At 55.3% G+C, this 24,311-nt stretch overlaps 5 protein-coding genes across 7 annotated transcripts; 3 read left to right on the top strand and 2 right to left on the bottom strand.

Moving 5' to 3' along the window:
- Positions 1-644: 644 nt before the first annotated feature.
- On the top strand, positions 645-10,084 carry PLTP (phospholipid transfer protein). Its single transcript, XM_079720371.1, has 15 exons — positions 645-749; positions 837-936; positions 1,611-1,739; positions 2,312-2,467; positions 3,476-3,539; positions 3,640-3,703; positions 4,601-4,692; positions 6,042-6,218; positions 6,300-6,359; positions 7,669-7,833; positions 7,930-7,997; positions 9,135-9,177; positions 9,285-9,348; positions 9,434-9,510; positions 9,944-10,084. Exons 1-15 carry the CDS (start codon positions 650-652, stop codon positions 10,034-10,036), a joined length of 1,452 nt encoding a protein of 483 aa, XP_079576497.1. The 5' UTR covers positions 645-649; the 3' UTR covers positions 10,037-10,084.
- Positions 10,085-10,507: 423 nt separating this feature from the next.
- CTSA (cathepsin A) lies at positions 10,508-17,026 on the bottom strand (the record flags this gene model as incomplete). Its single annotated transcript, XM_079720369.1, has 15 exons — positions 10,508-10,646; positions 10,905-11,009; positions 11,184-11,273; positions 11,958-12,033; positions 13,086-13,225; positions 13,313-13,391; positions 13,473-13,564; positions 14,132-14,216; positions 14,587-14,678; positions 15,021-15,176; positions 15,406-15,492; positions 15,583-15,633; positions 15,897-16,008; positions 16,533-16,720; positions 16,973-17,026. 15 exons carry the CDS (start codon positions 17,024-17,026, stop codon positions 10,563-10,565), a joined length of 1,491 nt encoding a protein of 496 aa, XP_079576495.1. The 3' UTR covers positions 10,508-10,562.
- A 109-nt stretch (positions 17,027-17,135) lies between these two features.
- Positions 17,136-19,196, top strand: NEURL2 (neuralized E3 ubiquitin protein ligase 2). 3 transcript variants are annotated; one of them, XM_079719655.1, is made up of 2 exons: positions 17,136-18,139; positions 18,961-19,196. In XM_079719655.1, exons 1-2 carry the CDS (start codon positions 17,411-17,413, stop codon positions 18,988-18,990), a joined length of 759 nt encoding a protein of 252 aa, XP_079575781.1. In that variant the 5' UTR covers positions 17,136-17,410; the 3' UTR covers positions 18,991-19,196. The 3 variants fall into 3 exon arrangements, with proteins under 3 accessions (XP_079575781.1, XP_079575779.1, XP_079575780.1); XM_079719653.1 differs by having other exon boundaries at positions 17,136-18,230; XM_079719654.1 differs by having other exon boundaries at positions 17,141-18,152.
- Positions 19,197-20,148: 952 nt separating this feature from the next.
- SPATA25 (spermatogenesis associated 25) lies at positions 20,149-21,113 on the top strand (the record flags this gene model as incomplete). Its single annotated transcript, XM_079720098.1, has 2 exons — positions 20,149-20,203; positions 20,590-21,113. The coding sequence occupies 2 exons, from the start codon at positions 20,149-20,151 to the stop codon at positions 21,111-21,113; spliced, it is 579 nt and encodes a 192-aa protein (XP_079576224.1).
- A 697-nt stretch (positions 21,114-21,810) lies between these two features.
- ZSWIM1 (zinc finger SWIM-type containing 1) lies at positions 21,811-23,799 on the bottom strand. Its single transcript, XM_079719656.1, has one exon. The coding sequence runs from the start codon at positions 23,764-23,766 to the stop codon at positions 22,396-22,398; it is 1,371 nt and encodes a 456-aa protein (XP_079575782.1). The 5' UTR covers positions 23,767-23,799; the 3' UTR covers positions 21,811-22,395.
- Between the last annotated feature and the right edge of the window lie 512 nt (positions 23,800-24,311).

Raw genomic sequence — 24,311 nt, 5'->3', positions numbered from 1 at the left:
GACCACCAGCTCCACCTTTGAGTGAGTTGGGGTGCGTCCCCATCCACCCCCAGACCCTCGCCCGGCCGCGTGGTCTACTGAACCCGGGGTGGGGAAGAGAGCCCCTGAAGGAGGGCGCTGAAACGGGGGGCACTAGGCAGAAGCCCGACGACAGGTATTTAGGACCTGGAGGAGCCGGGAGACCCGGGAGCCGGAGGTCGGGCCGGCAGCTTTCTCCCTTGGCTCCTCCGGCTCGGGGCCTAGGAGACCGCAAGCCACCCCCGAGGAATGCGCGTGCAGCCGTTCCCATGGTAACGTGCAAGCCGCGCCCGCCCGCCGCAGAGGAAGAGGGAGGTTGTTGTGGGGTTGGGGCGGGACTGGTCCCCGGGAGGTCCAAACTCGTCATGCGGTGGTTGCAAAAGCGAGCCGAGGAGGTCCCCTTCCTCTCCCCCGTGCCCCAAATCCTCTGGGAGCCAGAGAGCACGTCGCATGAGCCTCAGTTTCCGCGTCTGTCAAATGGAGGCCATGTTATTGGTTCCAAGTTCCCCGAAGAGCTATCTCAAGCTTAACGATCCCGGCCAGCCCCCTCTTTTGGTTGGCCATCCGAGGAGTGGGTTTTAGAGGCCCGGATGACTCCCGCGATCCCACCCCACCCCCAGGCCCGCTCGCCATGGCCCTCTTCGGGGCCCTGTTTCTAGCGCTGCTGGCAGGCGCTCAGGCCGAGCTCCCCGGCTGCAAGATCCGCATCACCTCCAAGGCGCTTGAGCTAGGTAAGACGTGGGGGCGGGCCGGGGCGGCTGTGGGTGGAGTCGCACCGGCAGCGGGTGCAGGAGCTAAGGGTCTCACTGCTGCTTCAGTGAAGCAGGAGGGTTTGCGCTTTCTGGAGCAAGAACTGGAGACCATCACCATTCCGGACCTGCGGGGCCGAGAGGGCCACTTCTACTACAATATCTCTGAGTAAGTGGGGGCCGAGGGGGCGGGGTCTTGGTAGGGGGCGGGGCTTAGGAAATACAAACGGAGTCTCGAAGACAGGATGGCTGAGTGTAATGTGGGCGTGGCCAACTCGAGGAGGCTGGACCTAAGACACTGAATGAGGCCCGAAAAGATAAAGGCCTAGACTGCCTACAGAGGCGGGACCAAGGAGGTGGGCGTGGCCTAAAAATGTAGTAGGGACCGAGAAAAGTGAAGCCTAGCCTGTGGAACTGAGGCTGGCCAAAGAGCTCCAGAGAGGCGGAGTCAAGAAAATTGCCAGTGGATGAGAGTGGGATGTAGGGCACCCGGGTGGAGCTAATGGGAGAGGTCAGAGGAACCAGACATAAAGGCCTGTGGTTTAGGATAGTGGGGACAGGGTCTAGCAATCCCAGGGTGGGGAAGGGAAGGAAGACTTCTAAGAGAGGGGGTGGAGCTCACTTTTAACACCTGGGTCATGAGAAGTTAGTCTCTGACCCACCCAAGTCCAAGTTTTCGCCACCCAAGCACAGGTTGGGTACGTGAGGGGCAATGGAAGAATTCATTCTACACACGCCAGCTTCCCCAGGCCTGGACTGGAAGAGGAGGGAATGAATTTGCTGTGGTTGGGTGGGGTCCCCTTTTCTTGGTCCTGAATCTGACCCTGAGGTCTCCTCCCACAGGGTGAAGGTCATGGAGCTGCAGCTGACATCCTCTGAGCTCCATTTCCAGCCAGAGCAGGAGCTGATGCTACAGATCAACAATGGCTCCTTGGGGCTGCGCTTCCGGAGACAGCTCCTCTACTGGTTCTTGTGAGGACCTGGCACCCTCAGGGGAGTGGAGGGCGGATCAGGAGGACTGGGGGTGCTGTGGCGCTGTGGGCAATCCTTTAGCCTTTTTTTTTTTTTTTTTTTTCTGGCTGCGTTGGGTCTTCGTTGCTGCGCTCGGGCTTTCTCTAATTGCGGCGAGCGGGGGTGACTCTTTGTTGCGGTGCGCGGGCTTCTCATTGCGGTGGCTTCTCTTGTTGCGGAGCACGGGCTCTAGAGCGCAGGCTCAGTAGTTGTGGTGCACGGGCTTAGCTGCTCCGCGGCATGTGGGACCTTCCCAGACTAGGGATCAAACCCGTGTCCCCTGCATTGGCAGGCGGATTCTTGACCACTGCGCCACCAGGGAAGTGCCCCTTAGCCTGAGCCTCAGTTTCTTCATCTGTACAATAGGGACAATCTTACCCAATTCATAGAATGTCTGGTATAGTGTGCAGAAGTAAATAAAGCCTTATTAAGAGCAGTCATGATGTAGGGGGGCGAGGAGGAGGGCAGTGAAGACTTGGTTAAGCTCTAAGCCGGAGTGAACATTAACCCCCCCACCCCCGCCCCCACCGCAGCTACGATGGGGGATATATCAACGCGTCCGCCGAGGGTGTGTCCATCCACACCGCTCTGCAGCTCTCCCGGGATCGCACTGGCCGGATCAAAGTGTCCAACGTCTCCTGCCAGGCCTCTGTCTCCAGAATGCATGCAGCCTTTGGGGGAACCTTCAAGTAAGCCCCGTCCCCAACCCCAGTGCACGCCATTTGAGACCCACAGCCCATCTGCCTAGTGCAACACACAATGTGCAGGCTTGGGAGTCAGACTAACTGGGTCCAAATCTCAGCGCCACCACTTCCTGGCTGTGTGACCTTGGGCAAGTCGCTGAAGCTCTGTAAGATGGGGATGGTAATAGGACGTATTTTATGAGATGTGAGGACTGTTTATCTTAATCTATATAAAAATATTTAGAACAGTACCCGACATATAGTATGGGCTAGCCACTTAGATAAGAACCACTGAGAGGACCAGCGTACACAGTGGTGAACTTGGTTGGGTGTGTACTTGCTTCTCAATAATTGGTAGCTCTTACTACTAATAACAAAAATAATAACATAGTTCCAGGTTTGGGGCTGAGAAGGGGAATTTGTGCTGGTTCTGGAAGAGGGTGGGGGAGAGAAAATGGTGGATTTATTACCTGGTGTTGGTCAATTTGGTCAATTTTTTATTTATTCAACAAAGTGTATGCCAGGCCCTGAGGATTTAAAAAGGAGCACAGAGCCTGACTGGAAGGACAAAACATTTGTCACTGGGGCCTTGAGAGAGGGACCAAGAAAGTACTCTGGGGAAGGGGGGTTCGGAGGAGGGTAATCTGGGAGGACTGCCTGGAAGAGGAAGCATCTGCACCCAGACAGGGAAATACAGGACAGGAACATTGAGGGTGTAAGGGAGGACATGAGTAAGCATATGGAGCTGAGGATGCTCAGAGGAGATTTGAGGAACTCTGGGTAGACTCATTTGGCTGGTGGGGGACAGGGTGGGAGAGGAGGTCTTGAGAATCAGCCTGGAGAAGGGGATTTGAGCCTAAGTCATGGAAAACCTCCACTAAAGAGGTGGTAATTTAAGTCAAAGTAGGGGTATTCCCCCCACCCCCCACCATCTCTGGATGCTGTGATTTCTCCCAGACCTGGGTTGGGGGTGGGGCAGGGTCTGGATTCACCTGGCCTCTCCTCTCCTCACAGGAAGGTGTATGAATTCCTCTCCATGTTCATCACCTCAGGGATGCGCTTCCTCCTCAACCAGCAGGTGTGGGCAGTGGCGAGTGGGGGGCAGGCGGTGTTGGGGGACAGCGGGGGTGGACGTGCCCTCTCTTTCGAACACCTTGACTCTGGCCCCCACCTCCCAGATCTGCCCCGTGCTCTACCACGCAGGGACCGTGCTTCTCAACTCCCTGCTGGACACTGTGCCTGGTGAGTTGGGACGGGTGGGACCGAGAGCTCTGGGCCCGGCCTTGGAGCTGGAGTGGGGCTGGGGAGGAGGCTGGGTGCACAGCTATCAGGTAGCACCTGAGTAGGCCCCTTCCAAGCCCTGTGATGGAACAGCCCTGGGTTCAAATGTGGCCTCTGCCTTCCTGCGTGACCCAAGGTAAGTACTCACTTCTCTCATTTGGTTTCCTTGCCTGGCTGAGGACCACTCCCCTGGTTTGCTGAGGGTTGACTGAGGCCGTGGCTGTCAAGATCCTTAATACGTGCTTGCTGTTGGGGCCTCATTTGTGTTCATCACCGGGCACTTAATAGGAGCTCAATTAACGTGAATTCTCTTTTCCTAAGCTATGAATGAGATCATCATGCCACATACAAGGGGCACAGGACAGGAAGGAGAAGGCAGGGGAAACCAATGAGAGAAGGGAATCCCTTGCTATCTTGTTTAGTGACTTTATGAAACCTATGTACTGATAGTAGTAGTAGTAGTAATAACAACAACAACAACAATAATAATAATAGGGGGTTCCCTGGCGGTCCAGTGGTTAGGACTCGGCGCTTTCACTGCTGTGGCCCCAGTTTAATCCCTGGTCGGGGAACTAAGATCCCGAAAGCCGCCCAGTGTGGCCCGCCCCACCCCCCCCAAAAAAACCCCAAAACAAAACAACCACAAAATCCCCACAATAATAATAGCTAACATTGTTGAGCACGTCCTGCACACCAGGCACTAAATGCTTTCCACGTAAAACTAATTTGATCCTCATAACAACCCTATGAGGGAAGTATTATAATCACCATTCTATGAACGAGCAGCTGAGGCCCAGAGAGCTTAAGCACCCTGCCCAGCATCACACAGCTTTGTGTGACTCAAGCCCCTCCCCGCAGTGCGCAGCGCTGTGGACGAGCTCGTTGGCATTGACTACTCCCTCCTGAAGGATCCCGTGGCCTCCGCTAGCAGTCTGGACATGGAATTCCGGGTGAGCTATCCGGCTGGTGTGTGTAACCAGACCCCCTCCTCCTCCCCTTCGTTGCTGGTTTTAGTTCCCTAAAGCACAGCTCTGATGCTGGGGATGCGGTGGCTTCCCACTGGCTACAGAATCAGGTTCAACTCCTGGGTCTGGCACTCAGCCTTGTTCATCTTGTCTGGCCCCAACTTTCTAACTTCATCCTGTTCCTCTGCAGCTACTAGTTCCAAAAAATGCCCTTCGCTTCCTACCTCAGGGCCTTTGATCATGCCCTGTCTTCCCCCATCTTCCCTGAAGGGATTGAACATTCAGCTCTAACGCACACAATCTCATTTCAACCTCTCACAACCCTGTAAATCAGGTAGTGACGTTATACTCATTTTAGGGATATGGAGACTTGCTCAGGGAGGCGATGGCACCTGTCCAAGGCCACTCGACTAGTATGTGGCCATTACCATTGCCCCTCCCAGTGGAGTGTAGCAGAGTTTCAGAGCACAGACTCTGGAGCTAGAATGCCTGAAGGTCAGCTCCCAGCTCTGCCACTTACTAGCTGTGTGATCTTAAGCCAGTGGCTTAACCTTTCTATGCCTGTTTCCTAACACGTACATGGAAAGAATACAGTAAGAAAAGATCATCTCGGGACTTCCCTGGCGGTCCAGTGGTTAAGACTCCATGCTTCCACTGCAGGGGGCACAGGTTCGATCCCTGGTCAGGGAATTAAGATCCCATATGCCGCGTGGCAAGCCCAAACAATTAAGAAAAAAAAAGAAAAGATAATCTCATGGGATGTTATGTGGATTAAAGGAGCTGGTCTAGGTAAGGGGCACAGAAGAATCACTGTGTATGTGTAGGCAGCAGCTGCCATCATTACTACCATCTAGTCTCCAGGCCCACTCAAGTGCTACCTCCTTGAACCCTCTGCTGAGCCTCCCTTCTCCAGTCTGATGGGATCGCTCCCTTGAAGCACTCCTGCTACCCTCCTTTCCATGCTTTTTAAGAAAAGTACCTGTTGAGGGCTTCCCTGGTGGCGCAGTGGTTGAGAGTCCGCCTGCCGATGCAGGAGACACGGGTTCGTGCCCCGGTCTGGGAAGATCCCACATGCCGCGGAGCGGCTGGGCCCGTGAGCCATGGCCGCTGAGCCTGCGCGTCCGGAGCCTGTGCTCCGCCACGGGAGAGGCTACAACAGTGAGAGGCCCTCGTACCGCAAAAAAAAAAAAAAAAAAAAAAAAAAAAGAAAAGTACCTGTTGAGTCCCCCAAGGACAGCAACCGGGTCCAACCCCCCACCATCCCCACAGGGCCTGGAGACATCTGGGTGCTGGGCTAGTCTGCCTTGGCCCTGACCCTGATCCTCCAACCCCAGGGGGCCTTCTTTCCCCTGGCCGACGGCAACTGGAGCCTGCGCAATCGGGCGGTGGAGCCCCAGCTGCCCGAGGAAGAGCGGATGGTATACGTGGCCTTCTCTGAGTTCTTCTTCGACTCTGCCATGGAGAGCTACTTCCAGGCAGGGGCCCTGAAGCTGTCGCTGGTGGGGGACAAGGTATGCCAGGCTCTGTTTGTGGGATGGGCAAAAGGGGGCCTGTGATGGAGCTTCTGCTTTATCCCCAATTCCCCGGTCCAGGTGCCCCATGATCTGGACATGCTGCTGAGGGCCACCTACTTTGGGAACATCGTCCTGCTGGTGAGTGTCAGAGGGAGGTAGGAACCTGGCCAGGGGGGTGGGCACGCCATCCACACACCCGTGATGGGACCGGTGAGGCAAGGAGAGCCCCCAGTGGCCGCTGTGGAGTAGACAAGAAGGCCTGGCCTCCTGCCTGTGGCCACATCCGCTCACTTGGCCAAGCCTGTTTCCAGGTCTGTGAAGGGGGCTTGCTGCCCCCGCTCCGTCTCCTTCACGAAGCCATGATGAGGGTGGGCTGAGAACCCAAGCTCGGCCAGCGTAGGGGCTTTCACAGCGACTGATGTATTATCCTTTTTGCTTATCTTCCCTTGTTTAATGGGGAGTTAAAATTTTTAAAGAAGTAGTTCAGTGATCATTAAAGGACCCGTCCTTGGTTCTACCTTGTAAATGATGGAGCTGAGATTTGAACCCAGGTAGGAATCTGTGTGATTCCGAGTCACCCTGCCTCTCTCCTCTATACTATGCAACCTCCCAGAGTTGTCATGAGGATGAAATGAATTAATACATTTGGAGCAATTACAACAACAGAGGAAGTGCTCAGTCAACACCAGCTGCTATGAATGCTATCCTTGTCATCATCACGATCGTGGCCAAGTGTTGTTAAGAGCATGGACTCTATTGCCAGACTGCCTGGGTCTGAGTCCCAGTTCTGCAACTAAATAACCCAACTTGGACAAGTTGCTTAACCTCTCTGTGCCTCAATTTCCCCATCTCAAAAATGGGTGTAATTTAATACCTGCTTCACACAGTTATTATGAGGTTTAAATGAGCTAATACATGTGAAGTGTTTGGAGAAAAGTAAGCACTTGGTCACTACACTGCCTGTAGAAGAAATAGCTCAGCAGTTTCAAGAAAAGAGATATGGCAGGGAGCTTGAGTTTTTTTTTTTTTTTTTTTTTGGCCACGCTGTGCGGCTTGCGGGATCCTAGTTCCCCAACCAGGGATTGAACCTGGGGCCACGGCAGTGGAAGCGCCGAGTCCTAACCACTGGACTACCAGGGAATTCCCTGGGATATTTAATGCAAAGAGACTGTCCCGGAGGAGTCTGGATTGGAGATGGGTCCTGAATACTGAGAACTCAGGAACAGAAAGAGAAGGAAGGAGGCATTCCTAGAATGAGACATTCCCTTGTCTGAGCAAAGGCAGAGGCTGGACACAGTTCTGGAGGGTTCCAGAAGCCAGGCCAGTCTTCCCATTTGTGTCTCTGGGCTCCCAGACGGTACAGCCACCCCCTCCTCCCCGGGGACTCAACAGGGAGGAGGACTTGACTCGTCTGGAACTTGACCTGTCTTCCCTGCTCCGTCCCCAGAGCCCGGCAGTGATCGACTCTCCGCTGAAGCTGGAGCTGCGGGTCACGGCGCCACCACGCTGCACCATCAAGCCCTCGGGCACCACCATCTCTGTCACTGCCAGTGTTACCATTGCCCTGGTCCCACCCGACCAGCCCGAGGTCAAGCTGTCCAGCATGACCATGGTACGGACACCAGGGTCGGGGCTGCGAGGGATCGGGGAGGAGGACTGTGGACACCCTTTGGGGCCGTAACATCACCCTCCCTACCTTCCTACACAGGATGCCCGTCTCAGCGCCAAGACGGCACTCCGGGGGAAGGTGCTGCGCACACAGCTGGACCTGCGCAGGTGGGCGAGCCTGTAACCTCTCTGAGCCTCAGTGTCTTCAGGATAATCACACCTGCCCAAAAATACTGGGGAGCTAAAATCCAGTCATACCTATAAGCCACTGGAGAGCTGGGGTCTTGTTAACGCATAAGAAGTGTTTCATTTTAGTGTAGCTTCTCTGCATTCTCACCACCCAGAGGCAGCCAGAGCAGGTATTATGAGAGATGACCAAGCTGGCCCAGCAAGGTTAAATGACACACCTACAGTCACACGGCAAAGTGCACGAAAACATGGATTTTGCACATCTTAGCTTTGTGATCTTAAAACAAGTCACTATCTTTCTGAGCTTCATTTTCTTCATGCGTTAAATATAGAAAATAGTAGCACCTACTTTCCAAGGACGTGCCGTCCAATGTGGCAGACACCAGCCACATGTGGCTATTTACATTTAATTACAATTAAATAGTTCCTCAGTTGCCCATTTCTACAACCACATGTAGCTAATGGTTACTGTGTGGACAGTGCAGATACAGAACATTTTACAGAAAGTTCTATTGGACAGCGTTGTTCTGGGGAGTTAAATGAGATAACGCAGGGTAGAGGTTAAGAGTCTAGATTCTGGAGGCAGGTTCTGCAGTTTGCCAGCTATGTGACCTTATGCAAATTACTTAATCTCTCTGGGCCTCATTTGCCTCCTCTATAAAGTGCACATTGTAATAGTGCCTGTTTCTTAGGGTTGTTATGAGGTGGCATTTTAAAATAGTTTAATAATATTTAACTTTTTAACATGCATAGTATCTGGCAGGGAGTAAGCACTGAAAGTTTTGCTAAATAAACGTAAACAACACATGTAAAGCCATCAGCAGAAGTCTAGCTTATAGGAGGTACTCCACAAATAAAAAGTAGCAGACTTGAAATTAAACAAACAAACAAAAACTGGAAAAAGAAGTAGCAGACTTGGAGAAAAGGCGACTCAGAGGGAGAAATGACTCACCCAAGGATACACACCTGGAAATTGGTAGAACCCCCTGGAAAGGTTTATAGGTGTAACATCTAAGACTGAAACTCAGGGGCTTCGGGTGGGTAGGCCTGAGTGGCCCGGAGAAGGTGGAGCTTCCAAGGGCTCGTGCCCACTGGACCCTTCTTTTTTTCCCACAGGTTCCGAATCTACTCAAACCAGTCTGCATTAGAGTCGCTGGCAGTGAGCTGGGAATGGGGGGCGGGGGGGCCAGGGCTGGGGTTGAGGTGGGCAGCGAAGGCGAGCCCACCCTCTACGGCTGCCCTGACTTCCTCCCTCCTCCCTCCCAGCTGATCCCACTGCAGGCCCCCCTGAAGACCATGCTGCAGATCGGGGTGATGCCCATGCTCAATGGTAGGGTTGGGGGAAGTGAGGAGGGAGGGGGAAAGGACAGGGGAGCCAGGTGGGCCCAGACTGAGCTGGCTGTTCCCACCCACAGAGCGGACCTGGCGTGGGGTACAGATCCCACTCCCTGAGGGTATTGACTTTGTGCGCGAGGTGGTGACAAACCACGCGGTGAGTAGGGGTGCGATGGGGAAGGAAGGCAGAGCCTTCCCCTCCCTCTACAGCTCTCGTGTGCCCTCCGTGACCTGATCCTAGCTTCTCCCTTATCAACTGCCTCTTCTCATTTTAATCTTACATCAGAGTCCTCCAGCCCTTTGCACTGGCTGTGTCCTCACCTTGGAACACTCTTCCCTGATTCTACCCTCAGTGCCTACTAATGTTTCGGGTCTTAGCTAAGAGCTCACCTCCTCCAGGAAGCCCTCCTTGACCTCCACAGGCTGTGCTCCTGCAGCCTCTGTTTCAGCACCCTTCACAGGGAGTTATAAGAACCGCTCTGCTGCTCCACCTCTCCCACTAGATTGAGGCCAGGGACTCTTGTCTCCATCTCTAAACCCTGCTCTGGGTAATGGAATGAAGAGACTCCCCTCTCTACCTCCCTGCACAGGGTTTCCTCACCATCGGGGCTGACCTCCACTTTGCCAAAGGGCTGCGAGAGGTGATTGAGAAGAACCGGCCTGCCAACACCAGGGACCCTTGAGCACCCAGTGCCCCGCCACCCTCCATGGCAGCTGTCTGAGTCCTCAACCCCGACCCTGGCAGCTGCATTCAGGACTCCACTGTCTCTCATCCCCTCCCTCACCCCATCACAGCCTCTAGTGTCCTCTAACCCCCAGTGCCGCAGAGAAGATGGGGTTTTAAGCTGTACCCAATTTAATTCCATAATCACAGTCAATCCATCAATTACAATCCGTCCACCCTCCCCGTGGGCTGTCCTGAGCTCTGTTGTGTTCCTGGGATGCGATCAGTGCATTGAGGGCATTCTTTAAGCAGGGAGGGGGCCAGGCCTCACCCCAGTGAGTTATAAAGTGCAAACTCCCCCCAGACTGTATATGTGAGGCGCTGGGGCCAGGTCTGGGATGCACAGCGCTGTGGAGGGGGGTGGGGGCAGTTCTGGAGGCAGGGATCTGCCCCACAGGGGCATTTTGCATAAAGGAGGATCTCCCTTCTGGCAGGAGAGGCTGGGAAGGGCTGGATCAGGCAGTGGGGGGCTGCTCCCGTGGTCATCAGTATGGCTGCTTATTCAGGAAGCGGGAGAACATGGTGAGGGCAGCCTGGGGCTTGTCAGTGGGGACCATGTGTCCGGCACCCTGAAGGGCAAAGCTTTGTGAGATTCCTTCCCTGTACAACCCCTGCCCTTGGGTGCTTCTTTCATCCTACTGGACCCCTCTAGCCAGTGACCTTCCTGCTCCCCCCAATCCATCTGTTTTTCCCATCTTTCCCCCGAAAACGTGCCCTTCCACGGGCCAGATGGTAAACCAGCATAAAAGGAGGTCAGGAGGAAAGGACAGGTGGGTCCCGCCCCATCCCCTCCAGCCCCCCTAGTCCTCACCAGGCCCAGGCCCTACCTTGATGGTCAGGAAGGCAATGTGGGAGAACTCCTTCACAAAGCCAGCGATCTGCTCTCCACCGTCCCCGTAGTCCACCAACCAGGGCCGGCGCTGTACCTCCATCTGCCCCACCAGGAAAGACTTAGCAGCCTGTAGCTGCCCCGTCATCTCTGCTCACGGCCACCAGCAAGACCTCAGGGGCCGGGAACTCCTCCAGGTTTGCCACCTCTGTCTGCCAGAGCCACGCTGCACTACCCCTGTACCGGCCCAACCCCAGGGCTGGGACCCTGGCCTCACCTTCTGGTTGAGGGAATCCACGAACCACTCATCTCCCATGAAATTGCAGGCCATGTCCACGTCTCCGTTGTACAGCAGGATCCGGTATTTCTGAAGCAGGGCAGGGGAAAAATGGGGGGTTTGGAATAAGCCCAAACCCCAGCCCTTCCCTGGTTCAAGCCCTACCCCTCAGGGAATTCAAGAGGCCCAGCTAAATAGCATAAGCCAGGAAACGCTTGTGTTTTCTGACCACTTCCTACCTGCCCAGTGCTCTGTTAAATGCTTTCCCTATGAAGGTGGTAGATACCATCAATAACCCCATTTTATGGATGGGGAAATCAAGTCTCAAGATATATGAGAAACTTGCCCAGAGTCACCTGGCTAGCAGGCTAGTAAAGGGACTTGTACTCAGGCAGTCTGACCCCAGAGCCCATGCTCGAACCACTGTGCTGTACAGAACCTGGTCCTACCCCGGCTCTGCCAGTATCTCCTAGGTGACCTTGGACAAGGCCCTCTCCCACCTCAGACCCCAGTCTGCCTCTCTGTAACACGATCTGACTAGCTCTTCTCACCCTAACGGATCCTCTCTGCCCCCTCCAGCAGAGCAGCATAAGGTGGGGACAGCCAGGTTCAAATCTTGACCCTGCTGACCACAGGACCTAGGGCAAGTGACTTCACTTCTTGGAGTTTCAGCTTCCCCTGTCCCGAGTGGCGCCCTGAAGGGGCCCCCGCCTCGCCACACTCCTCCAGGGTCCTGAGGCTGCTGGTGGACCCAGCTGTGCTGCCCCCACTCACCTGTGCGGCCAGCAGCTTCAGGTACTGGGAATACATGGTTTGGTAGAGACGGCGGTACTGGATATTCACCAGGAAGCTGCAGGAGCACGTGGGCAAGAAGACCAGGTCCAGGTTGGGGGAGAAAAAGGGACAATAGATCAGACACCCTTCCCTGCCCCCTCCTATTCCCAAGCTCCAGCCTAAGAGGCAGATAGCTGGGATTCAGTCCCTCCTTGGGCATGTAACCTCCCTAGGACTTATCTAGATGGGGGGGAGGGGATGGAATTCAGAGGTCCCCAACTCTCCTCCATTTAGAAATGTACAGGGACACTTTGTCACAATGGCTGGGGTGCAACTGGCATTAGTGCATAAGGGCTCGTGCTAACCAATCAGAATGGAACTGAGTGGCCCCTGCTGTGCCAGGCATCACCCTCTTACTTGTAGGGGTCATAGGAGATGTGGGCAGCTAGGGTGGTACTGGAGTCAGGGAGGGGCTGGGGATGGGAGTGTCTTTTTACTAAATACCATTTAAGTAATTGATATTTTAACAACCAACGTGGCTACTTAAGAATGAAGTGGCTGGGACTTCCCTGGTGGTCCAGTGGTAAAGAATCCGCCTTCCAATGCAGAGGACGTGGGTTGGATCCCTGGTCGGGGAACTAAGATCCCACATGCCTCGGGGCAACTAACCAGTGCCACAACTACTGAGCTCGCACGCCTCAACGAGAGAGCCTGTATGCCGCAAACTACAGAGCCCATGTGCCGCAACTAGAGAGAAGCCCGTGCGCTGCAACTAGAGAGAAGCCCATGCACCGCAACGAAGACCCGACACAGCCAAGGATAAAAAAAAAAAAAGAATGAAGTGGCTGGGGGAATTCCCTGGAGGTCCAGTGGTTAGGCCTCCTGAGTTTTCACTGCCAAGGGCTCGGGTTCAATCCCTGGTTGGGAACTCAAAAAAAAAAAAAAAAAAAAAAAGAATGAGGTGGCTGAATATCAATGAACTTTGGGGTCAGAGACCTTGAACATCCTATTGTACAATTCACTGTCACACCCCGAACACCCTCTGTGTCCCCATTGAGAAACCCTAGCCAAAGGATCCCTGGGAACAGCCCGCCACCCCCCAGGCCACAAGCGGTCATAGAAACCCACTTGCACACGTCCCAGCGGGGCAACTGCTTGGGGATGTGGAGGGCCTTCCGCACAAGAGGGTTGTTGAGGTAGGTGGAGGCGGCTGTGGTGTTGGTGCAGGGGGGGTCCAGGCGCACCTTTCCCGCAGAACGCAGCAGTACCTAGGGGGGCACAGCGGGTCAGGATCTTCGCTTCCCTGCCCTGTCCCTCCCCACCCTGCTGGGAGGTAAGCGTGGGCCCTTGCACACCTGATGCCACATCCGCTTGAGTGGCAGGCGAGTGAAGGTGTTGCCCAGATCCTGGACCACGACAGTGTCCTTCTCGTACCTGCAAGCGAGGTCGGGGGATGAGTGCCTGAGCCTCCAGATGGGACTGGGGTTGGCCCAAGGGGCACACGGCAGGGCCCACCTTAGATGGCTGGGCACCCCCCCAGCACATGGAGCGTAGAGGTTGTAGACGTTGAGGCCGGAGCTGCCCACAATATGGGACACTTCCTGAAGCTGCAATGACACCCCAAAAGCCACGACGCTTTACAGAATCCTGGCCTCCCCATGACCTCCCCAACAGCGCCCCAAGATTTATTGTTCTCCTGCTTCGCTTGGTCACTACCCTTTCCCCCCTTTCTTCACAGGCAGGGAAACTGAGGCTCAGTGGAAGGAATCTGCTAGTCCCGGGTCCAAACCCTAATGCCTCTACTTCCCAGCACTGTGACTTCAGGCAAGTGACTTCGACGTGCTTGGCCTCAGTTTCCTTATCTGGAAAATGTGCCTAATACCATCTCCCTTGAAGGAGACTCTTGAAGATGGAACAATCCACACTGCCATAGTTGAGCACAGTCTTGGCACATCGCGGGCGATGGATGAGAAGCCCTTTCCCCTCACAGGGAAGTCACAGGAAGTGGTGTGGGGACACATCCATACTCATGTGTCCCAGAGGACGTCGAATTGCTGAAGGGTGCAGGATAGGAAACAACAGGGGGATGGGGGGAGGAGTCCCCAAAGGGGATGTGGTCCCCTTCTCAGGATGGGGGCTGTCAGGGGTGACGGAGAGCAGGGGCAGAACCTCACGTTGGTCACGCATTCTGGGTCTTTGTTGTCGTAGAAGTTACACTTGTTTTGAGAGCAGCAGTGGGTCTGGAGGGAAGACCAGAGCCTGTAGGAGATGAGTGAGATTTGCTGAGGCCCATGGTGGACAGAGAAGGCAAACACCCCATCTTCTCAACCTCCCATCACGGCCTGGACCCAAGGGACCTAATCCCAGGGAACAATGACATTTATCACAGGGCATGGTATGTAGCTCCCAAACCTGGCTGCCCTGGGCCATGCTGCAGCCCTCCTTCGTCCCTTTACCCTCTGATGTCTATGCTTTGGCCTTTCAGCGCCAAAACCTTTCTAGCAAACCCAGCCCCCACCTTCTGCTCATCCATCAGGGTAGGACCCGGGATATCATGTGCCTGGCGGACAGACTTGAGGTCCCATGACCTGCCGCGCCCCAGAGACTGCCCAACGGTTCCCTCCCGTACCTGTTTCCCAGAAGGCCATGGTAGTAGGCAAAATAGACCAGGGAGTTGTCATTCTGCTCATAGCAGGAGAGTCCATTGCCCACAGCCAGCCCCTGTGAAACACCCAGGGCGTTAGCTCATCTGGACGGTGAGGAAGAAGAGCCTCCCTTGACCCGCACCCAGACCTTCAGCAGTCTGGAAACTGAAACCCAGGCTGCCTTGTGGGAGTGGTGGGGGGTGTGGGGGAAGGCCACTCAACGTAAAGAATGGAGCCGGCAGCTTGAGGAGTAGGCTGCCTGTTGTGGAAGGCACACAGGCCAGGGAGAGGCCAGGAATGGCAGGAATGTTATGAAGAAAGACTGGGTTGGAATGGAGGCGCTGACCTCTTTGACCTTTGCTAACCACAAGGCTATGACCCCAAGATGCCTCCCTTCCCTCCTGCAGCCTCCCTGCACCTGAAGGTTCATGCTGGGGTCCTGCATGACCAACACTGCCAGGGTGGGGATGTAGATGCCGGCATAGCTCTCTCCCGTCAGGAAAAGCTCGTTGTCCTTGTATTCCGGGAAGAGGCGGAAGAAATCTTTAAGGGCTTCAAAATTGCTCTGGGCCACCTGGGGGTGGCAGGATGGAGAGAATCGGGAAGTGTTGGTGTTTGAGCTAGAAAGAATCTCAGAGATAATGACACCAACGCACCCTGTTTGTGCAACAGGATGTGACTTGTCCAAACCACACCACCTAGCACGCAACAGAGCCACGGATAGACTCCAAGGCCATGCTTTTTCTCTCCCCGCATCATGCCACCCAGCAAGGCTGGGGCACGTGGGCAGGCAGCGGACTCACCTCGGTGTCGTTGGTTGCATAAGACTTGTCATCGGAGTAGGAAAAGCCCACCCCAGCTGGGGACTCGAGGTATAACACATTGGCAATCTACAGGGGAAGTGAAAACGGGCTAAGGAAGGCTCCCCACCCCATCCCAGTGCCCAGATACCCCCACAGGACCCACAGCAGTGGTGATACCAGGTTCCAGGAATAGGGGTTGTACTCCAGAGTGGCACCATCTGGCTGGATCTGCGGAGGAAAGAGATGGCTAAGTCCCGAGAACCAGCTGGGGGTAGGGAAAGGGCCACTGTGCTGAGTACTGTACAGTCGGGCAAAATGCCTGAAAGGTAGTAATAGTCAAGTCAATGGTACAGATGAAGAAACTGAGGCTCAGGAAAGGCTCATTTTCAGAAGATCACAAAGTCCTTTTCTCCTTCTTCCCCGCTTCTTTCCTTTGGGAACTGTCCCCTCCCTGCCCCTTCCCAGGGGTTACTGAGCTGCTTTCCACTCACCAGGAAGGGGCCGTGCTCGGTGAGGAGGCCGTCTAGGGAGCTACAGCCCGGCCCTCCATTGAGCCACAGCACCACAGGGCTGCTCTTGGGATCCTTCTGGGACTCCACAAACCTGGGAGGGAGTCAGGCTAGGATGGGTGCAGGTGGGGGGAGGGCTCCTTCCAGCCCTCCCTGCTCCCAGGCTCCTTCAGGGGTCTTAAGAACACCCCCCCCCACCCCCCCCCACGCCCAGGCTTCCCTGGTGGCGCAGTGGTTGAGAATCCGTCTGCCAATGCAGGGGACAAGGGTTCGATCCTTGGTCCGGGAAGATCCCACATGCCGCGGAGCAAGTAAGCCCGTGCCACAACCACAGAGCCTGAGACCTAGAGCCCGCGAGCCACAACTACTGCGCCTAGAGCCTGTGCTCCACAACGAGGGAAGCCACTGCAATGAGAAGCCCACACACCGCAACGAAGAGTAGCCCCCGCTCGCCGCAACGAGAGAAAGACCGCGCGCAGCAATGAAGACCCAACACAGCCAAAATAAGTAAATAAATAAAATTAATTTATATTAAAAAGACCCCCCCCCCCCATCATCTCCCCCGGTGGGCATCGCAGTGTCCCTCCCAACCCCACCCTGGGAGGCAGGGCTGCAGACCAGTAGTGGAGGTGCTTGGAGCAGGAGCCTCTGAGGTAGCCAGAGTACTGGCGGAAAGACGGCTGCTTGGCCAGCCCTGGCAGGTACTGGATCTCGTCCTGGTCGGGGGCTGCCTCGCTTCGGGGCGCCCAGGAGAGCAGCAGCAGCAGCAGGAGGAGGAATGGCGGCGACAGCGCGGCTCGGACCATCTGCGGCAGGAAGTGAGTGCCGGCTGTTTGTTTACTCGCTCGCTCGCTGCTCAGCCGCCCCTGGGGAAGAGCTGGCGGCTCATCAGCCAGGGAAGCCCCGGCCCAGTCCCAGCTCCCACCAGCTGAGCTTCCTCCGCCGCGCCGCGCCCCGCCCCGCCCCGCCCCGCCCCGCCCCGGGGTCTCCAAAAAGACTATAGTCTTCCAGTCCCTTCCAGCCTCCGGGATCCCTTCCAGCCTCCGGATTCCCCTCACCTCGGCTCCCTCGCGTCCTTGCTCTCCCGGAGGTGTCTCGCGACGGGAAGTCATGTGTACTCCGAGTCACGTGCGCTCCAGCGTCATGTGACAGCATTCCTCCTGCCCATCCCGCCCCCACGTCCCTGAGCACCCGGAAGACGGAGGGGGCGGTGGCGGCGGCGGTCAAACCAGGTGAGGGTCCGTGTGGGCCTCGTAGGTCGTATCCCGGGCGCCGGCGGTCAGATGACCCAGGTGTGGATGGCCAGGATCCCCCAGCCTCCCGGGGACTCTGTTCTAAGCGGGATGGCTGAGCAAGCGGCGCTAGGACCCCTGGGCAGAGCCTCGGGGAAGGGAGTCAGGGGGGAAGTACCTTACATGGTGCCCCCCGCGGTCACCATCTGAGCCCGCTGCCCAAAATAGCCCCCGGCGCCCGCTGGCCTGCTTCATGGCTGGGAGATGGCTGCTGCCTCCGACCCCGTGGAATTGGGTGCGCCCTGGGGACCCGCGCGCCCCGAGCCCCCTCCCACCCGCTTCCACCCGGTACACGGTGCCAACATCCGCGTGGACCCCTCCGGGACGCGGGCCACACGCGTGGAGAGCTTCGCCCACGGCGTGTGCTTCAGTCGCGAGCCGCTGGCCCCCGGCCAGGTGTTCCTGGTGGAGATCGAGGAGAAAGAGCTGGGCTGGTGCGGGCACCTGCGCCTCGGCCTGACTGCGCTGGACCCCGCCAGTCTGGCCGCCGTGCCCGAGTTTTCGCTGCCCGACCTGGTCAGCCTCGGCCACACCTGGGTCTTCGCCATCACGCGCCATCACAACCGCGTGCCCCGGGAGGGCCGCCCGGAGGTGGAGGCGCTGGCCCCCAGCTGCCCCCCAGCCCTCCTGGTGGAACCGCATCTGTGCATTGAGCAGTTTCGCATTCCCCGCGACCGCCTGGTGGGCCGCAGCCGTCCCGGGCTATACAGCCACCTCTTGGACCAGCTCTATGAGCTGAACATGCTGCCTCCGACCGCGCGCCGGAGCCGCCTGGGCGTTCTCTTCTGCCCGCGCCCCGACGGCACTGCTGACATGCATATCGTCATCAACGGCGAGGACATGGGCCCCAGCGCTCGGGGACTGCCAGCCGCCCAGCCCCTCTACGCGGTGGTGGACGTCTTCGCCTCCACCAAGAGCGTGCGCCTGGTCCAGGTCGAGTATGGCTGTAGGTATCCCACACCCTGGGCAGCGACCCCTCCTGGCCCAGTGTCGGGACAGGAACCTGCTAGGACTCCTGAAACAGGTAGCAAGGCCTTGGTTTGTCCAGCATTATTTTAGAAGCTGGGGAATCTGGCTTCAGATTCTGCCTCTACTTGTGATCTTGGACAAGTCACTTTCCCTGGCTCTGGGCCTCAATTTACCCATCTTGTCTGTGATTGATTAGGATGCCCTCTAACTCCCTTTCTGGCTTTGCCAATATTTTCTGCATTACCCTAGGGCATGAATTCTACACCGATTTTAGATTTTGGTCCTCTTTGAGAATTATGTGCTCTTTTATTAGACAAATGCTCATCGATTTGGGCATACCAGTTTAAAGGCATCACTTTTAAACCCCATGCGAGAGCTTCTTAATCCTGAGGTCTGGTTCATGATAGCCCTGTTAAGCCTTTTATTTATCCATCTGACGACATTTCACGAATACAGTGAACGAGAACCCTCTCTGTGTCGGGCCTGTGCTGGAAGCTGGGGGTTGCACAGCTAAATCAGATGCCACCCCTGCCCCCAGAAGCTGCTAAGCGAGGGGGAAGGGAGCAGGATGGGTGCTATAATGGAAATAGGGCTGCAGAACTGGGAAAGTGTTGCAAAACAGGTGCTTATCTCAATCCTGTGAATAGCCCCATGCCAGGCTGGGCCTGGAGAGTGAAGGGACTTGCCCAAGTTAACGACAAAGAGGGGACCAAGACCTAGATCTAGGTCTCAGCCTCGGCCCAACCCTCCCGTTCCCTTTGCCTTTGACAACCTTCTTTCCACAGTGCCGTCCCTGCAGACTCTGTGCCGCCTAGTGATCCAGAGAAGTGTGGTGCACCGGTTGGCCATTGATGGGCTCCACCTGCCCAAAGGACTTAAGGATTTCTGCAAGTATGAGTGAAGGCCTGCAGCCACCCTGGAGCAGGGCCACGTGAATGCATCCTGGCCCCAGAGGTGTGGCTGCCCTGAAGCTGGCCATACTGATACCAGCCAGGATGGAAATAAACACAGTCGTTGCTGATGCTGATCCTTGGAAGGTCTCCTTGCCCCTGAAGCCTGTGAGGGGCACTTCTTTTAGAATCACTGGGGGTCAGCAGGGTAGATGAGAGAATGAGAGAGCATTTTGACATCACCTAGACCAGTGGTTCCTAGCCTGGCTACTCATTATCTGGGATACTTAGATTGCTGGTGCCCCAGACCCCATCTCTGGAGATTCTCATTTGGTTTGTCAAAGGATGAGGGCTAGACATTGTTTTTGTCAAAGCTCCCCTAGAGATTCTGAGGTACAGCCAGGATTGAGAAGCATTTCCCTAGAACAGAGGTCTCAAGTTTGGCACATGTTATAACCACTTGAGGAACTCTGAAAAAATACTGCTAACTGGGATTATGATTTAATTGACCCTGGGATAAGTCTGGGCATCAGGATTTCTAAAAGCTTCCAAGAGCATGTAATGTGCAGCTCGGGATGAGAACCAGTGCCCTAGACCAAGTACTTCATTTCACAGATGGGAACCTGAAGCCCAGAGATGGGAATGTATTTGTCCAAGGTCAGACAGCAAATGAATGCAGAGTATTCCTTTTCTCACCCTACAGGGCACAAAGCACCAGACTCCTTTAATTGTATCGCTGATCATTTGCTTCCATACAGATGATCTTATTTGACCCTCATAACTTCTGGTGAGGTAGTGGGCAGTCATTACCCCCATCTTACAGCTGAGGATGTCAAGGAACAAAACTGTCCAGGTGACTTGCCCAAGGTAAAGGCAAGAACCTAGAATGCCCAGTTCCTGGTCCAGTGCTCTTTTAACCCCATCCATTGTCATGTACACGTTCTAGAATGAACAGGTCAATGCCAGTGAGCTGGGTTCCAGGTGTAAAAGGGAGGGACTATGAGGTGACATTCTAGAAGGGCGGAGAGGGTAGGACAGAAGGCAGACGACTCTTCCCTCACAAACAGGGGCTTTAGAGCAGCCATGTCCTATTTCATGTCTCCACAAACTCATCCAGGTCTTCCGCCTTCCGGCCAAGGTGAGAGGGGGCTCCTGGAACTGGAGGGTGTACTACAACTTACCCTGAGAACCTGCTTCCTGGCTCTGGGGAGGTGGAGGTTCTGCTGGGCATTTTTGGGCTGGACCTGGAGTCAATTCTCTTGGAAGAAAGCTATTCCAGAAGTCCTTGCCAATAGCTACCCACTTGCTCATTCATTCAGCAAACACTCCTCCCTCACCTGTCTGCATTAGGGACTGACTGGGGCTGTGGCTGTAAGTAAAACCTAACTCCCAACCACTGGGCAGCCCCCTTGGGCGGCTCTTAATGGCCCCTGATCCCGGTGTTCTGCTCCTGTGCCCTGCCCCTCAGGGCCTCCTCCTCAAAGAGACCAAGAATAACATTCCATCCCATTCCTGTCTCTGCAGGTGGGGCTGCTTCTCTGGGCTCATCCCTTGGCCTCTATAGTCCTGTAGAGCCAGTGGTGGTGGCCTCTGGTGGACAAGACCCACTGAGCCAGAAAGCTGAGCAGGTGACACCCGTTGCCCGGGGCCCAGCCCTGGCAGTGCCAGAAGCCAGGGGCTGCCCTGGGAGGGCTAGCTGGGAGCCACTGCGGCAGAAGTACAGCCGGTACTGCCACAAATTCCCCCACGTGAGGCAGCCGGAGAGCCGGGGCTGGGAGGATGGCTGCTCCAGAAGCAGAGCTCCCTACCTGGGCGGCCCCAGCAGGCCTGGGCCCCTGCTGCTGTGTGGGCTGTCCTCTGAGACAGAAGGGAAGGAGGCCGGCTCCCAGCCCGACATCTGCATCCTTACCTTGGCCATGATGATCGCTGGCATCCCCACCGTGCCTGTCCCAGGCCTACGGGAAGAGGACCTGATCCGGGCAGCTCAAGCTTTCATGATGGCCCATCCGGAGCCAGCGGGGACTGTGGAGGGGGCACGGTGGCCCTAGTGAGATCCCGGAGGGGCCAGCCTCCTGGCTCCTGCTTGTAGCGGGATGAAATAGCACCAGACACGTAGGGTGGCTTCTCCGTATGGTTTTTGGGCAGGCAGGGTTGGTGGTGTCTATGGCAGGGATGCAGATAGGGTGGTGCTTTGAGCCATTCTGACAAACACCAGCCCATCAGGGCCCAAACCCCAGGAAGTTTCCAGAAACCTAAGTCAGGCCATAGGTCTTGTCAGATTGGTTACAATGAAAATTACCAAGGTAGGAGGCCCTGCTTGGAGAGTGGAGGCTTCTTTTTGTACTGTTTTGGTACTCGATCAAAAGTTCTTGTACAAAGCCCTAGGCAATGTGACTTTTCCTCTTGCCTTTTGTTTCTCACCCTGCTGAGGACAGGTGATAGGACCACAGGCAAGGAAGGAAAATTAACTCTTACTTGAGCACCCACTGGGCATCAGGCCCATTACATGCCCACTTACCTTTAATCTTACCAGTGTTCTGGGGATCTCCATTTTTACAGATGAACAAATTGAGGCTTAGAGAGGTGACATGACTTAAGTCACATAGCTAGTAAAAGGCAGCACCAGGCCTCAAAAATCAGACAGGGAAGATACCAGGATTTGCATGTAATGTCAGACTCCAAAGTCTGTTCTTTCCATAGTATTTCCTAAACTGCTTTCTACAAGACAAAAAACTAGACATGCTAAAACAGACAACATTCAACTTTAATGACCTCAGGATGGGGCAGGGTGAGGGGCGGTGAGGCTGAGAGCCTGGCTGAGCCGCTGCCTCTGGGGGCCTTTTCCTCTGTGGGTGAGGTGTCATCTCATGACTGGGGAAGCTGTTACCAAGTCCCGACCCTTGATCTCCACTCAGTGTCTTATCGCTTATCTTAGAGCAGGGGTTACCTGTTTTTATAAAGCCCTTGACCTAAGAACGGTTTTTACCTTTTGAAAAGGTTGTTAAAAAGGAAAAACAAAAAACAAAAAAACAAAAAAAACCCCCCACGCAACAAAAACAAAGAACCAGAAATATACAATAGAGGCTCTACGTGGCCAGCAAGTCTAGAATATTTACTAGCGGGCCCTTTATGGGAAAGGTTGGCCGCCTCCTGTCTTAGGGAACTAGACACATCGTAGGTAGCAGGCTGCAGTGGAAGAGAAAACCTTTGTCCTTCTTCCCTGGAAGGAGGGCCCGTGGAAGTACGACCGTGTGAATGTGTGTGTGGGTGTGTGTAGGGGGGATGTGAGCAGATACTTTGCGGATGAGCACCTCTGGGCGTCGAGGGTAATCAGAGTTGGACCTGCTCATAAGGGCCGATCCAGCTGTCGGCCAGCTCGCGCAGGGTGCTGTACCGCCGTTCAAACTCCTCCTGACTGCAGTGCTGCAGGAGCTGACCCACCTCCTCCGTGAGGAGCGCCACGGCCAAGTGCTTATCCAGGGTCTCACTCCACTTGCTGCCCACGATGTCACCGAGGCTGGCAGCACAGCCTGCCGTCCACTCAGCTGGCAGCATGTCTGGCTGGAGCACCTGGCGGCGGGCACTGAGCATGGTGAGGATGTGGCGGCAGGGCAGACGGAAGGCCTGGTTAAAGTAGCAGCTGCAGCTGGCCGGGGTCTGGGGCTGCACCCTATGGGTGTCCTCCAGGATCTGTATGTTCACCTTTTCGGAACCAGAGCCGATGAGGTGCATGGATTTCTGGACCACGGCAAGCTCACCCAGGCAGAGCTGGGCGGCCGGCCCCGTGCAGATGGCATTAAGGGAGTATTGGATGCGGGCTTCTACCAACTGTTCCACTTTGGGGCTTTCGGGGCTGCCATCCGAAGGGGGATGATTGTTCAGGGGACTCAGGCCCAGGCTGAAACTCGCCTTGTCTCCTGAGTTCTGCTGCAGGTATCGGAACAGGGCGGTCATGCCTTTTTCCACAGATGGGGTGGTGCCGAAGAACTGGCTGAGGACGTGGGCGGTAACCTCCAGGCCCTGGAAGTAGTGGCTGCTCTCGGCTCGGCTTCTCCAGCGGTGGGCCAGCCAGATGCGGTCGTTGAGCAGCCAGTGTGAGTGGAGCTCTGGCAGCTGGGCCGGCGGGATGCAGGTGCTCAGGAGTGTATACAATTTCCTCAGGTTTCCAGCTGTGGCCGAGCACATCGTGCTCTGCAGGGAGGTCAGGAGGACCCTCTCCACGGGCTGTTCGAGGGACAGTTGATAGAACTTGCTCTGGAAGAACTTACAGATGTGGAAGGCTGAGAGCAGGACCTCAGCTGTGGGGAACTCCATAGCGAGTGTGGGCAGCAGGAGGAAGTGGGGATCCACCAGGATGGTACAGACTCTCTCCCATGCCGAGTTAAACTTCTTGAATACCTGGAGCATCTGGGCCAAGCCTTCAGCATCCTCCTTGGCAGGAATGGCGAAGTAGACTGCCCGGGCAAGATGACCCTCCAGCTGCACCCGAGGTCCATCCACCAGGAAGGTATATAACACCTTGCCCCTTGGGTTATAGGTCCGGTGGATAAATAAGGTTTCAGGAAAATGGGCAAAGACCCCCTGCATAAAGCAGCTTTGATAGTTGAGGGTGTCTAACTGGGCAGTCTTGCTAAGCTGATAGAGCAGCAGAGGTGGGCTTGGGTCCTCAACCAGGAGCTCATTCAGCATTGTCAGGGCCATGGGGGAGATGGGAGATGTCTAGATGCCAAGGTCAAAATATCTGCTCTGCGAGGCTGCTGTATGGAAGGCTCTCACTCTCTCAAGCTCCAACTAAGTTGAGGCTTGAGGCCGGACTGTAGTTCCCAGATCTTGCTCCACAGATGGGCCTATGGAGAGGAACAGAGGTTTAAAGGAGACAGTAGGGGCTTGGCTCTTCAATTATGCATCCAGACAACATTTTATTGCTGATACTATGTATCAGCACTGTTCTGGGGGATATGCAATAAACATGTAAACAAACAAGGATATATCAGATAATGAAGTTTACAAAGACCACAAAACAGGGTAATAGTAAGCTGGAGGAGGGAAGGATACTTTAGCCAAAGTAACCAGTGAAGTTCTCTCTGGGGGGTGGTGGGAGGATGACTTGGAGTTGAGAGCTAATTGATAAGAAGCCAGCTTGGAAAGATTTGGTTCCATGAGTTTTAAATGAGTGTGAAGGCCAGAGCTGCCTTTTTTTTTTTTTTTTCCCCCTTAAAGAGCATTTTAAGTATTTGTATTGCACT

This window comes from Hyperoodon ampullatus (assembly GCF_949752795.1).
Source record: "Hyperoodon ampullatus genome assembly, chromosome: 14".
NCBI classification, from domain to species: domain Eukaryota; kingdom Metazoa; phylum Chordata; class Mammalia; order Artiodactyla; family Ziphiidae; genus Hyperoodon; species Hyperoodon ampullatus.
The sequence above is the reverse complement of the archived record's forward strand: the minus strand, read 5'-3'. Positions and strand labels throughout refer to the sequence as shown.